The following is a 14,922-nucleotide window of genomic DNA, read 5'->3' as shown; positions in this document are numbered from 1 at the left end:
GACACGCTCTCTAAGGTCAATTCATTATTCAAGTGTTGAGGGTGCCTGAACGGTTTTTGGGCGTGAGCGCTAAACCAGAGACGACAAGCTACAGCGCTGAGAAAAGGTCAAGCAGGCAACCTTTGCATGTTAACAGTTTAATGTCAGCTGGAAGAAGCTGAAACATCAGCAGGAAATTAGCATATGAAATTAGAAATGGTCAACGCCACATTCAGAGAAGCTGACTGTGTGAGATAACAGCATATTGGGAAGATAACGGTACTGCAAGTTATCTGTTCTCCACAACGCTGCACCTGTGTGGGTATCTCTTTTTGTTCCCAATCGAGATTGAGAAGTACTGCCGTTTTAAACGTGCCGTTTGAAATCTGCTAAAGGGTCATTCTGTCAGCATTTAGGAGTACACACTAGCATTTAGAAAAAGTATAATTAAAAAAATACAAATATATACATACACATCCACTACTGGTCACAAGTTTGGAATCATTAGGATATTTTAAATGTTTCTGAAACATGTTGCTGCATTTATGTGATCAAAAATACTTATACTGTGAAATATTATTACACATTGTTTCCTATTTGAATATATTTTAAAATCAGTCATAAGCAGTCATTATTCCAGCCTTCAGTGTCATGATTAGGGTTGGGTACCGAAATCCGGTGCCAATATGGTACTTATATAACCGGTATGTACCGGACCGAATCAGAACGCAGATTTCGGTTCCTCATTTCGGTGTCAAAATTCAAACGTGCTTTTGCGCTTTGGCTGGCACCGAGCCAGAGACAGACGCTCAGCGCTGGTCACATCACAACTCATGACAACTATTCAGTGTTTTCAACCACATCATGTTTATTTCAGGTTTCAGACATTTAAATGCTCATAAGTAGTCTATTAGCAAAAAACACACACTGATGTCTATGAAAGCGGCTATGACAATCCTTTCAGACGGTTATAATTTGACTAACGTTACGTGTTTTATTCACATCAGATACATGCACATTATATAGTAACTATATAGTTTACTCTATTCTTCTTCCAGTTCACTGGTCAATTACTTTCATGTATTCCGTGAGACGAGAATGAACTCAAGTGTTGTAAATCCGACAGATCCGATTCTGAGGCGCAAACTAACATGGCGCCGCCCATTGTGCTTTATAGATCAACTAACACACATTCACTCAACATTTGAACATCAGATAGTTTGTGAATATTTTGAATAAAAAGAAAAAACGAAATAAACCCGATACAGCTGAGCTGTCAGCGCTATTGCGGCTGCTGTGTGTCATGTGAGAAACATGACGCGTCGCCATGGAAACATTAAGGCGATGCGTTCTAAAATATTTAGCCAGAGAATATGATCATATTTAAAAAAAAAAAAAAAAAAAAAAAGCTGAAGCTCGAAGCTGGTTTGTAGCATACCAAGAATACAGACTACTGCTGTTCATGATCCTCCAGAAATTTGGTGTTCAATTATTATCAAGAACTGATCAATTAATAATAATGGTTCTTATTATTATCAATGCTTAATTATTAATATTTTTATGGACAACATTATACATTTCTGCCATTTCTTTGATGAATAGAAAAAGAACAGCATTTATTTTAAACGTCCACTGTGTAATATTTATGAGGATCTATTGACAGAAATGCAATATAATACACATAACTATGTTTTTAGTGGAGTATAAAGACCTTACATAATGTACCGTTATGTTTTTATTATCTTAGAATGAGCCATTTCTATCTCCATACACCGCGGGTCCCCAAACAGTGAAGTCACCATTTTGCGCCGCCATGTTTCTACAGTAGCCCTAAATGGACAAACTCCTCTACAGAGCGCTAACTACTCTCTTCTGTCTCAGAAAACAAAATCTTTGTCCAGTGTCAGCCCCCGTAGCTTCGAAAGGCAGTGGTGAGTGGTGTAAACTCATTTGCTAGATGCCGCTAAAATTTACACACTGAACCCTTAAATGATATTTTTTTACATTATAAATGCCTTTACCGTCCCTTTTTTAAATCAATTTAATGCATCCTTGCTGAATAAAAATGTATTATTATTATTATTATTATTTAAATCTTACTAAGATTTTGAACTTTTGAATGGGTCTTACAAAAATATTAGGCAGCAACATTGATAATAATAAGAAAATGTACCAAATCAGCATATTAGAACAACTGTTTTGACACTGAAGACTGGAGTAATAGTTCCATCACAGGAATACATTACATTTCAAAATATATTACATAATTTTAATTTTAGATTGTAATAATATTTCATAATATTAGTGTTTTTTTACTGTATTTTTGGTCAAATAAATTATTTTTCACAAAGAATAAAAATACAGCACAGCAGTTTCTGGGAACTCGGAGAACTGTTGAGAATCAGAGAAAATGGTTTAAACCATTTCATTTTAATCCTCAGAATGAACAAATCTGCTAAAATGAATCCAAACAATACTTCAGAGAGTGGCCCTGTGTCAAACGCCACACTCGATGCAGACTTTTGGTCTCATGGCCTTCGTTCAAGCGTGTCCATGAGCCTGTAGGGTATCCCATTTATCATTTTTTGATTCAGAAGGGTGCTCTGAGCGCCACCCTTTGCATCCTCTGTGGTCCCAAGCCAAACCTGCAATCAAATGAACTACTACCCAACAGCGATGAAGAGGATTCTAGAAGAGAATGATTGATTATTGCTCTACTTACTTAGTTTTTAGAACGTATGCTATACAAAAATGTGGCACATTTTGTTAAAATGTCACAAAAAAAAACACTATTTTGAGAACGGTTGAGTTGTTGTCGCACTAATGAAAATTAAGACATATTCAGTTAGTAGCATCACTACTTTTATACTGGTCTAATTTGACCAGATAAAACGACTGCAAAATCTACATTACCGGTGGCAACAGTAAAAAAAAAAGTATTTTCTTGAAATGGTTATTTATAAACCTGGAGCTGTGTGTACGAGTACACACCTAAAGGTTTACTCTCAAGATGTTTTTCTCTTGCTGTTTATTTTTCCTCTTTTTCTTAGTCTTTAAACTCTGTCTCTAACCAAGCAACAAAAATGTTTGTTTGCTCAGACAAAACCCAGACTGTAGCTGCACACCAAAACAGGTAAGTCATATTTTATCTTGGGATGTCGTGCTCTGTTTATTTACACCGCATTTTATGTACACTTTCTTTATAAAAGCTTTTATGTCTGGAGCAACAGGAGAAATTGGTAAACGTTTAACAGCTGCATTTGTTTCAGACTAAACAAAGCAATAAACAAACAAAATCATTAAAGGAATCACAAAGGGATGCGTCCTTACCACTGTCACTGTTGTCATCCACCAGTATGATTTCTTTGAGCAGGTGTGCCGGGGTGTGGTTGACCACGCTGTGTACAGAACGCAAGATGACAGATAGAGCTTCATTCACAAAGATGAAGACCACAGAGATCTGGGGAAGGTCCTCGGGGTAGGTCAACTGCTTACACCTGGAAAAAACAGACAGTAAGGACATTTAATAATTTTATTTGATGGAAAAAATCACAATTGACCATACTGAATAATACATTTTCCAGGATTTAGAGGAAGAGTAGGATGCTTTATTGTCATTGTACAAGGTACAACACATTTTAGAGTGAAATTTTTTAACTAATGTTGTGTTGGTCCCCCTTTAGCTGCCAAAACAGCCTTGACCCGTCGAGGCATGATCTCCACTAGACCCCTGAAGGTGTGCAGTGGAATCTGGCACCAATATGTTAGCAGCAGATCCTTTAGGTCCTGTAAGTTGCGAGGTGGGGCATCCATGGATCAGACTTGTTTGTTCAGCAAATCCCACAGATGCTCGATTGGATTGAGATCAGGGGAATTTGGAGGGCAAATCAACACCTCAAACTTGTTGTTGTGCTCCTCAAACCATTCCTGAACCTTTAAACCTTTAAAATTTCATAAAGTAAATTACACTTTTTGTGTAAGTTGAATACGGAAGGCGATCGGCCGGAAGCTAGAAAATTTACTTTATAAAGTTTTAAATATTGGGTATTTTTCGTACACAAACACATCGATTCTTTATTAACCCCCCGGAACCGGGTGGAGCAGTTATATGATGGACAGATGCACTTTTTTTGGACTTCAAAAACTATGCAACAATTCACTGCCATTATAATTATTGGATTAGCCAGGACTTTATACAGTACACCTAGGATGACTTGAGGGTGAGTAAATCATGGGCTAATTTTTCATTTATGGGTGAACTAACCCTTTAAAACATAGCATTTCAGAAAACCTGCAAAACAAAACAATTGTCGAAATGTATGGTGATTAATAATTTTACCTTATTCACCTGTGGTGTCTTGTCTCAAGAAATGTAAAAATGTCACACATAAAGGGAGAGGCTGCATTATTCTCCACACTGTGAGCAAGACTCAAACCCCATTGAATTTCAGTCAATACGTCATCACAGCTCCAGTCGTGACCATAAGAATTTCATGATATGCCAGTTATAGTCTTACTGGGGTATATTAGAAACATAAAGCATTGTATTACATGTAGGACCCCTAGAGGAGTTCTTACACAAGGTAGGAGGACTTATGACTTTTAACTATTCAATCTACAGTATTAGTATTTTATCCTTCTTAAATGATCTTAACATGTAGCACTTTGAGATTTGTTCCAAATGTAAAGTGCAGTACAAATAAAATGTATTATTATTTATTATTATTATTATTATTACTAAAGCAATATAATACAACCTTAAATCTCAAAATTTAGGATTAGTTGTCTTGCCACCAAAATAGATGTGCATTTTGACTGTGTTGCTAACACTTTCTGCATTCTAGCTACTGACAGAAGCTGACAAGCCCCTAAATTCATTCCCACATTTACCAGTATCTTGTGGGGAAAATTGAGGCATGCCAACATAGCCTTTATTTCACACTGTAAATGCTGACTAGTTACTATGGCAACCATAAGTTCTTGATCAACATCTCACTGTGAAATCCCTCCCTCTATCCATCCTGAGCCCTGCGAAAACAGCATGAGGCTCCTGCCTGTGTGGACTTTACTCTCAGCTCTTTTAATATGGCTGAGGATTATGGAGCTCAGGAATAGGTTATATTTCATAAAAAACGATTACAGAGTCTAGGTTTGGCATTTAGCAGATTAAAATTCTCTGGGCAATCACATTATTAAAGAATACCAATGTTGTTTGCACACAAAAAAGGTATACTGAACAAAAAAAATTATCAAATTATATGCAACCAAGGCAATAAAAGCATATATGTGCATCAATCTTGCATAAAACCTATTTTGAACCAGAAGATGAACTGGTATTAGTTAATAAGCATCAGTACAGTATGTATCCAAACATGTGCAGACACTACATCATAAACTATTTACACGAATACCAGAATTGATTCTAAAAAATCTTTTAGTCAAACAGCAGAAATACTAAGTAGAATCTCAAGAGAAATGTAAACACTTTCCACACGTCATGTTAACAAAACACAGACAAAAAACAGAGCAAAACAGGTGTGTATACACAGGGATAACAAGGGAACTAATTAAGCGACATGTGAATGTTATAATTAACTCATGAGAAACCAAAACAAACAAGGGTGATGAGAACGATACACTGAAAGCATATACAAGAAACCAAAACACATGAACAAAACACAAAGAAACTAAACATAACTCTTGAAATTTTTTTTTATTTTTTTTTGCTGGCAAAACAGCCCTGATCCATCGAGGCATGGACTCCACTAGACCTCTGAAGGTGTGCTGTGGTATCTGCCACCAAGATGTTAGCAGCAGATCCTTTAAGTCCTATAAGTTGTGAGGTGGGGCCTCCATGGATTGGAGTTTTTTGTTCAGCACATCCCACAGATGCTCGATTGGATTGAGATCTGGGGAATTTAGAGGCCAAGTCAACACCTACAATTCGTTGTTGTGCTCCTCAAACCCTTCCTGAATCATTTTTGCTTTGTGTCAGGGCGCATTATCCTGCTGAAAGAGGCCACAGCCACCAGGGAATACCGTTTCCATGAAAGGGTATACATGGTCAGGTAAGTACATGTCAAAGTAACATCCGCATGGATGGCAGGGCCCAAGGTTTCCTAGCAGAACATTGCCTAAAGCATCATGCCAACTTGCTTTCTTCCCATAGTTCATCCCGGTGCCATGTGTTCCCCAGGTGATTGAAGAACACGCACCAGGCCATCCACGTGATGTAAAAGAAAACGTGATTCATCAGACCAGGTCACATTCTTCCATTGCTCCGTGGTCCAGTTCCAATGCTCACGTGCCCACTGTTGCCACTTTCGGTGGTGGACAGGGGTCAGCATGTGCACCGGCTATGCAGCCCCCTATGCAACAAACTGTGATGCAGTGTGTATTCTGACACCTTTCTATCAAAACCATCATTCACTTCTTGAGCAATTTGAGCTACAGGTCATCTGTTTGATCTGACCACAGGGACCAGCCTTCGCTCCCCACCTGCATCAATGAGCCTTGGTCAATTATAAATTTAGCCCACGGCCCTGTCGCCGGTTCACCGCTGTTCCTTCCTTGGACCACTTAAGGCCTTTGCACACTGAGTCCGAAATTCGCATGCAAAATTTTTGCACGTCAAAAAATAAATTCTACCTCACGTTATGTCAATCACGCTTGCACACTGCCTCCGAAACTTTCGTCAGTCAAAAAAAAATTCGGAACAGGTTCAATTTTCTGCGTTTTTTCGCATCTACAGTGCTGATGCCCAACCTAAAACTGCTGGCAATGGTGGTGAACAAATCGCCAGTGCCTACAATTATATATACATATATTATTGTATCAAAAATACTACAAATATTATTATATCACAGCTATAATTATAGCACACCAAGTCCCTGTAAACCGCGCGTGTGTGTGTGTGTGTGTCTGCGCGCGCATGCGCGCGGTTCAGGATCGATTGATTCAAGGAAATTGGTGGTCTTCTTTTTAATATGTGGCTCCAGTATCGCTAGCAAAGCATCAAACTGTCAGAGTTTTTGTCTTGTAATGTTTTATTTTGGCAACTAGAGGTCCCCATAGGACTCATGTCTAAACATGTGCCTTTTGTAATCTGTGCTATTGTTTTCACCTGTGTCTCATTCTGTGCTGTGTATTTAAGCTGGTTTGTTTCTCTGCATCCTTGCTTGGTTATTGTGGTTCCTAAACCTGTGACTGCCGTAAGTTTGCTCTTGTCCCAAGAAGTTTTCTTTTGTGCCTTTTTTGTTTCCAGAGTTTGCTTTTTGCTGTTATGGGAACCTTTTTCCTGAGCTTCTGTTTTTGAGATTGTTGTCTCTCCTTTTTGATTTTTATGTCCTTTTTGGACTGGATATTCCTCTGTTTTTGTGAATGCCTGGAAGAAAGGGCTTTTTGTGCCCTTTTCCTTTTTTGTTAATAAACTCTTTTTGATTCAATTTAAGCAAGCGTCTGACTATTGGGTTCAAGCCCCTCCTGTGGCTCAGTGGTGGAATCTAAGACTTTCACGCCAGAGACCCGAGTTCGCTTCCCGGCTGTGACAGAATAACCAAGCCAACATTATGAACCCAGAGACGCCGAACCCTCAAGAACTCTTTGCCACAGTTACTCAGCATGAGTCCACAGTTCAGCGTCATGAGACAGCCCTAGCTCAGCAGGAGACTTTGATGGCTAAACACTCACAGGTACTGACCGATATCATGACTTCTATCCGTCAGATCTTTAACCGGCTGCCATCCACTCCAGCTGCTGCCTCTACTGCTGCCTCTGTACCTCTCCCGGAGTCTCAAATGCTCTCTCCTTTGGCTGAACCTCGCCTACCTCCACCACAACGTTTCTTGGGTGATCCCAGTGCATGTGATGGGTTCCTAACTCAATGCTCCCTCACATTTGAACTACAGCCATCTTCCTTCCCCTCAGATCGGGCCAAGATCGCATATGTTATCACCCTCCTTTCTGGCAAGGCTCTCTCCTGGGCAACAGCGGTCTGGAAGGCAAAGGCGGTCTGCTGTTCAAGTTATTCTATGTTCAAAGAGGAGTTCAAGAGAGTCTTTGACCACCCCCTCAGCGGTCGGCAAGCCTCTAAGAGACTTCTCACCCTCCGACAAGGTAATGGCAGCGCCGCTGAATATGCCATTCAGTTTCGGACAGTTGCAGCGGGAAGTGGTTGGAACGACGAGGCCCTCATGGTGAGTTTCCTGAACGGTTTATCTGAGGCAATCAAGGATGACCTGGCTACCAGAGAACCGGCCCGTGATCTTGAGACTCTTATCGATCAAGCAATCAGGCTAGATAATCGCCTCAGGGAAAGAAACCTGCATCGCCAGTCTGCTTCCACACTGTCTGCCAGCCCAGCTCCTTTTCAAATGCTACCAGTGCCCCAAGATTCTCCAGAACCCATGCAGTTGGGTAGGGCTTGACTGTCTCCTTCAGAGCGAGACCATCGTATAAGAGAGCGCTGTTGTCTATATTGTGGACTGCAGGGTCATTTTCGCTCCTCTTGTCCCGAGCTCTCGGGAAACGCCCAGTCCCGCACAGGCAAGGAAGGACTGTAACGGGAGTAACATGCACTGCTTCACCTTCCAACGCTGGGTTGTCCCTTCCCATCACACTCACTTGGGGAGACCAGGAACACCAACTCCAGGCCTTTATTGATTCCGGTGCGGCCGGGAACTTCATGGATATTTCCCTTGCCAATAGTCTCCAGATCCCTACTAATTCCCTTCCTGCCCCCCCTAACTGTAACCACCTTGGATGGAAGACCGTTAGCTCCTGGGAGAATAACCCACATCACCTCTCCCCTTTGTCTCTTCATTAACCAGCACCAGGAGAGAATGCGATTTCACATAATACAGTCTCCAGAGTTCCCTGTTATCCTCGGTCACCCCTGGCTCCTCCAGCATAACCCACACTTTGATTGGTCCACTGGCGCAGTCCTCAATTGGGGTTTCACCTGTCAGACTACATGCTTGGCCCAGAACTCCCCTTATCCTGTTCGCGAGTCCCAGGAACCCTTAGACCTGTCTCAAGTACCTACTCAGTATCACCACCTTAAGACTGTGTTCAGCAAGAGGAAGGCCACCTCCTTACCTCCACACCGCCCCTATGACTGCGCCATTGAGCTACTCCCTGGAACCTGTCCGCCCAGAGGTCGTATATTCTCTTTGTCTTCTCCTGAACGAACTGCTATGGACAAGTACATTGACGAAGCCCTTTCAGCAGGTATCATCCGTCCCTCCACTTCCCCTGCTGGAGCTGGATTCTTCTTTGTTGGGAAGAAGGATGGCGGACTTCGGCCATGTATTGATTATAGGGGTCTTAATAAGATCACTGTTCGTAACCGCTATCCCTTGCCATTAATGGGCACTGCCTTCGAAATTCTGCAAGAAGCCTCCATCTTCACTAAGCTTGATTTGCGCAATGCCTACCATCTTGTGCGCATCAGACAAGGAGATGAGTGGAAGACCGCATTCAATACGCCCACTGGACACTATGAGTACTTAGTTATGCCCTTTGGTCTCACTAATGCCCCTGCAGTCTTTCAAGCTCTCATTAATGATGTTCTCAGAGACATGCTCAACCAGTTTGTTTTCGTCTACTTGGATGATATACTCATCTTCTCGAGTTCCCTCCAAGAGCATGTGAAACACGTCAGTAGGGTTCTCAGATGCCTTCTGGACAACCATCTGTATGTCAAACCTGAAAAGTGTGAGTTTCATGTGACCAAGGTCCAGTTCCTGGGGTTCATCATCAAGCCTGGCCAAATACAAATGGACCCTCAAAAGGTTCGGGCTGTTGTGGATTGGCCCACCCCCTCATCGGTAAAAGAGGTACAGCGTTTTTTTTTTTTATCGCAAGTTCATCCTGAACTTTAGTACTGTAGCTGCCCCTTTATCTGACCTCACTAAGGCAAACACAGCCGGCTTTTGTTGGGGGACTGAAGCAGAGTTGGCCTTCAACAAACTCAAACGCCGTTTCACCTCTGCACCTGTTCTTATTCTACCGAACCCAGATATTCCCTTCATTGTGGAGGTTGATGCCTCGGACGTTGGGGTTGGAGCTGTGCTGTCCCAAAGGGGTGAGGACAACAAGCTGCATCCTTGTGCATTCCTTTCCCACCGCCTTACATCGACAGAGAGGAACTATCATGTGGGGGATCGAGAACTACTGGCAGTTAAGTTAGCGCTTGAAGAGTGGAGGCATTGGCTTGAGGGGGCCAAACACCCATTTCAAGTGCTTACAGACCACAAGAACTTAGAATACATTCAGCAAGCTAAGCGACTCAACCCCCGCCAGGCACGGTGGTCCTTATTCTTCAATCGATTCCAGTTCATCTTATCTTACCGCCCCGGCTCCAAGAACCTCAAACCTGATGCGTTGTCCCGAGTATATGCCAACACGCCTCACGAAGATTCCATTACTCCTATTATACCCAGTTCCAAGATAATAGCTCCTATCAGGTGGGAGCTGGAAAAGACTGTAAAACAAGCCAAGCCCGAGAACCAGACCAAGGAGGAGGGCCAACCAACTGTTTGTTTGTCCCGAAAGCTGTCCGCTCTCAGATCCTCCAGTGGGGGCACTCCTCACGCCTCACCTGTCATCCTGGCATGTCTCACACCCTTGAGTTCCTCCAGAGACGGTTTTGGTGGCCAACTATCAAGGAGGATGTCACAACATTTGTAAATGCCTGTCCCACATGCAACCAAGGTAAAGTCTCTCACCGTTCACCCCAGGGGCTACTGCACCCTCTTGCTATACCACATAGACCATGGTCTCATCTTTCCATGGATTTTATTACTGGACTTCCGCTATCACAGGGCAACACCACTATCATGGTCATAGTGGATAGATTCTCTAAGGCTGCCCGATTTATTCCCTTGCCCAAACTACCCACTGCAAAGGAGACTGCGGAATTGGTTGTAAACCATGTCTTTCGCATCTTTGGCATCCCACAAGACATTGTCTCTGATCGAGGGCCCCAATTTTCCTCCCGGTTCTGGCGGGCATTTTGTCAATCTCTGGGGGCTACGGTGAGTCTATCTTCTGGGTTCCACCCGGAGTCCAATGGGCAAACAGAGAGGCTTAACCAGGATCTTGAGACTACCCTGAGGTGTATGGCGGCTAACAACCCATCCTCTTGGTCCTCCTTCATCATGTGGGCAGAATACGCACACAATACACTTCGCTCCTCTGCTACGAGCATGTCCCCTTTTGAGTGCCAGTTCGGGTATACTCCTCCACTATTCCCTGAGCAAGAAGTGGAGGTTGCAGTCCCCTCCGTGCAACAGTTCGTCAAGCGCTGCCGCCAGACATGGAAGAAGGTCAGACTCAAGCTCCTTAAAGTCTCCCAGCAGTACCAGCACCAAGCTAATCGCAGACGCAGACCTGCCCCCACTCTGCGCCCCGGCCAAAGAGTCTGGCTCTCCACAAAGAACATTCCCTTGCGGGTGGAGTCCCGTAAACTTTCCCAGAGGTTCATCGGCCCCTTCAAGATTGCCAGGAAAGTTAACCCAGTCACTTATCGGTTATACTTGCCTAAGTCTTTAAAGATAAATCCCACATTTCATGTCTCTCTGTTAAAACCAGTTTTGTCTTCTCCCTTTCTTGCGACAGGTAAACCTCCCCCTCCTCGTGTCATTGGTGGCCAGCCAGCCTACACAGTCCGCCGAATACTGGATGTCCGTCAAGCACGTGGGTCCCGGCAGTATCTTGTGGACTGGGAAGGCTATGGCCCTGAGGAGCGCTCCTGGGTCCCTGCCAGGGACATCTTGGACCCAAAACTAATTCGAGAATTTCTTGCTTCCAAGACTGGTCGTCCTGGAGGGAACGTCAGGAGCCGTTCCTAGAGGAGGGGGTCCTGTCAGAGTTTTTGTCTTGTAATGTTTTATTTTGGCCACTAGAGGTCCCCATAGGACTCATGTCTAAACATGTGCCTTTTGTAATCTGTGCTATTGTTTTCACCTGTGTCTCATTCTGTGCTATGTATTTAAGCTGGTTTGATAAGCTCCTTGATAAGGAGGTGGAACTCTCCTTCCTCTCTACAAGATGGCAGGAGTGGATGGACCCATTATTTCCTCTTTCTTTTTCTCTTTTTAAGAAGAGAGAGGACAAAAAAATCATCTTCACTACTTGAAGACGCCATTTTGTATTGTTTTGCGTTTTTGTTCGTAACGCATTCATTAATACGCATCGGACTCAATGCGTAAGGTCTCTGTGCATGACAAATTTTTCGGATCACGAATACGAAAAAACGCATGCGAAAATTTCGGACTCAGTGTGCAAAGGCCTTTAGTCTCGCTCAAATCCTCACGCTTGCCCATTTTTCTGCTTCTAACACATAAACTTTGAGGACAAACATTTTACTTGTTGCCTAATATATCCCACCCACTAACAGGTGCCGTGATGAAGAGATAATCAGTGTTATTTACTATGCCTGATCGGTATAAATATATATATATATTTCAAATAATTTGGCAGCAGTTACTGCATTGACACATGCATTTTCTTTCTCAACTATTTACATTCACTTAAAACATAACTGACTGATTTTACGAGAATACTCACCAAGACCGACATTTTGACATTATTTTGTGTGTGTTTGAGTTCTTTTGTGCTGCTTAAACATTTGCGCTTAAACAGTCAATTTAGTACTGAGAGGAGGCTTCATGTGTGCACACTTTGGGTGTGAGCCCAAAATTTGCAGGAATTATGCGCAATATGCCAAAATTCAAGCCCTGAAACACCAACAATATTCATCCAGAGCAAATCAAATGAGTGAATGAGGGGAGGAGGGTGTGTGTGTGTGTGTCAACTCCCTGTCGGAGAAATGATCGAGATGCGAGAAAGCGCATCTTGTATCATGTGTCTATTCTGCAGAGAATGAGTATTGGAATCGTAAAAAAAGAAAAATTTGATACTGAAAAAAATCTAATGGTTACATGATTTATGCATAAGTGCTTCTCTACATTATTACAGGACAAGAAGTTTACTGTGGGCAAACATCTGAAGCCTGGATTTTGTGTTTTTTTAGCACAAGTATAAGTTGCATTCATTTTTTTGGCGAACTAATGTTTTTTTTTTTTCTTTTTTAACTTTTTGCAGATTGCAGCTTTCTGAAATGCAACTTGTAAAATAAAATCACCTCTGGCATTTGGGAAACTACTCTGTTGTAGTTTAAAAGGGCTGGTTTTATGTTCTTCTCTGCATTCGGCGAGTTCCTCTCCTCTTGACGCCATCATTTTTCATCCGCGGCAGCATACTTTCTGCATACTACTTATAAAGCTGCTCTAATGCATGTTTTCATCTTTACTTCGAGCATAAATAAGTCATCTGTAGATGAATATGTAGAGTGGCCTCTTCCTTATCTCTTTGACCTCGAATTTAACTCAGCACAACCGCTTCTGCACTTGCACACACGTAGAACTCTGCAACGCTCTCCAGCCTAACACTCACAGTACTACTGTGAATACTATAAGACATCATATAAATGTTATATTCATTGTATTATAAATAAATTACCAATGGAACAGTTACATAATTGCCCATTTAAGGCTTTTCCAGTAAATAAACATAAAGCATTAGACATAATATATTATAAATAATAAAGCATTAGACACAATATATTAGCTAAATATGTCAAAAGCTTAATAATCCTGCTGCTGTTTTTAATGTAAATCAAACAAAGGACAAAGAAATCACTCACTGCTCTTAGCTGAATGACTTTAATAAAGATTCATCTATATTTAATTTATGCAGTGAAGACTATGCAGTGTTATTTATATTACATTTGATTATTCAAATTTTGTACCTGAAAACTACTATTAGAACTACCTGAAAACCTGAAAAGCACTATTTCATTTGTATATTTGTTCTATTGAATTTGTTCTTATTTTACTACTGACTGTTTACTTTTCTTTAATACCGTTTTAAATGTACATGAATACTACTAATAGTTTGTAGTGTCAAAATTGTCACAGAGAATATTAGCATAGAGCCCTGCTGAAGCAGCTCTAAACATCTGCATATGAAGAGTGTATACAATGTGTCAAATGAGGCCATTTTTTTCATTTATACTGATCACAGATGACTAAGAGTCCACGAAAACAATGAGTGTGGCAGTTTATGCATGGGAATTTCTTTCATTACAACCTCCATAAATTAGCTGTAAGATCTGAGGACAGCAGGCAATTCACAATCACACTATCACTCTATCCCAAATACTATTTTTCTTATGCCGAATGAAGGCTTTTTTGAAATAGCAAGCATAAAATATCCCTGTCTGACAGACATCACTGTAATACTGTAGTCCTGAGAAATCACAAAAGACTGTGTCTTAGCCCAAGGCTCTGTACACAGTAAAAAGGATAGCCTATCAGAAAACCTGGAGTCGCACTTTTACCCTGTCAGTCATACATTGCAGCATTGATTTTGAAGGATGGAGGTGAAGAAAGGAGGTATGCGGTTGAAGGGATGAGATGTGGTCCTCAAGGTCCACTTACTTGCAGAGTTTAGCTCCAACCTTGATTAAACTCAACTATCTTACTAATACTTACTAGTAATCCTGAAGACCATGATTCATTTGTTTAGTTGTGTTCGGTGCTTGACATTAACTTGGCACTAACCAGCCACTAGCCTCTCAGCATTTTCACTGGCCACAATTTTGTTGTTGAGAAATTCTGTTTTAGTAGGGGTGTGACGATACACTTAGCTCACGAGACAAGACAATACATGACCGCAGACAACAGAAGTTAGATAGTTTCCTAATTCCTACTGTATCACAATGCATTTTCCCGGACTTTGTGAAGTCATAATGTTACTCATATAAATAATCCCCACCCACGGAATATGCAAATAAGGGGACGAGGCCTGGTTGAGCTGCATTAAAGAAGAGAGTGTTGTTGCCATGTCAAAGAGACACTGTTTTGTCCACCCTTTTTC

General features: G+C 41.7%; 1 protein-coding gene across 1 annotated transcript in view; it reads right to left on the bottom strand.

The window, feature by feature from the left end:
- galnt9 (polypeptide N-acetylgalactosaminyltransferase 9) overlaps window positions 1-14,922 on the bottom strand; it is a 160,050-nt gene that overhangs the window by 107,499 nt on the left and 37,629 nt on the right. The window contains exon 3 of the mRNA XM_079815777.1: window positions 3,310-3,476. Coding sequence (XP_079671903.1) covers window positions 3,310-3,476 — 167 coding nt within the window. The remainder of the gene's footprint in view (window positions 1-3,309; window positions 3,477-14,922) is intronic.

This window comes from Gobio gobio (genome assembly GCF_949357685.1).
Source record: "Gobio gobio genome assembly, chromosome: 4".
In the NCBI taxonomy this organism is placed as follows: Eukaryota; Metazoa; Chordata; class Actinopteri; order Cypriniformes; family Gobionidae; genus Gobio; species Gobio gobio.
This window is presented reverse-complemented; position numbering and strand designations above follow the sequence as displayed.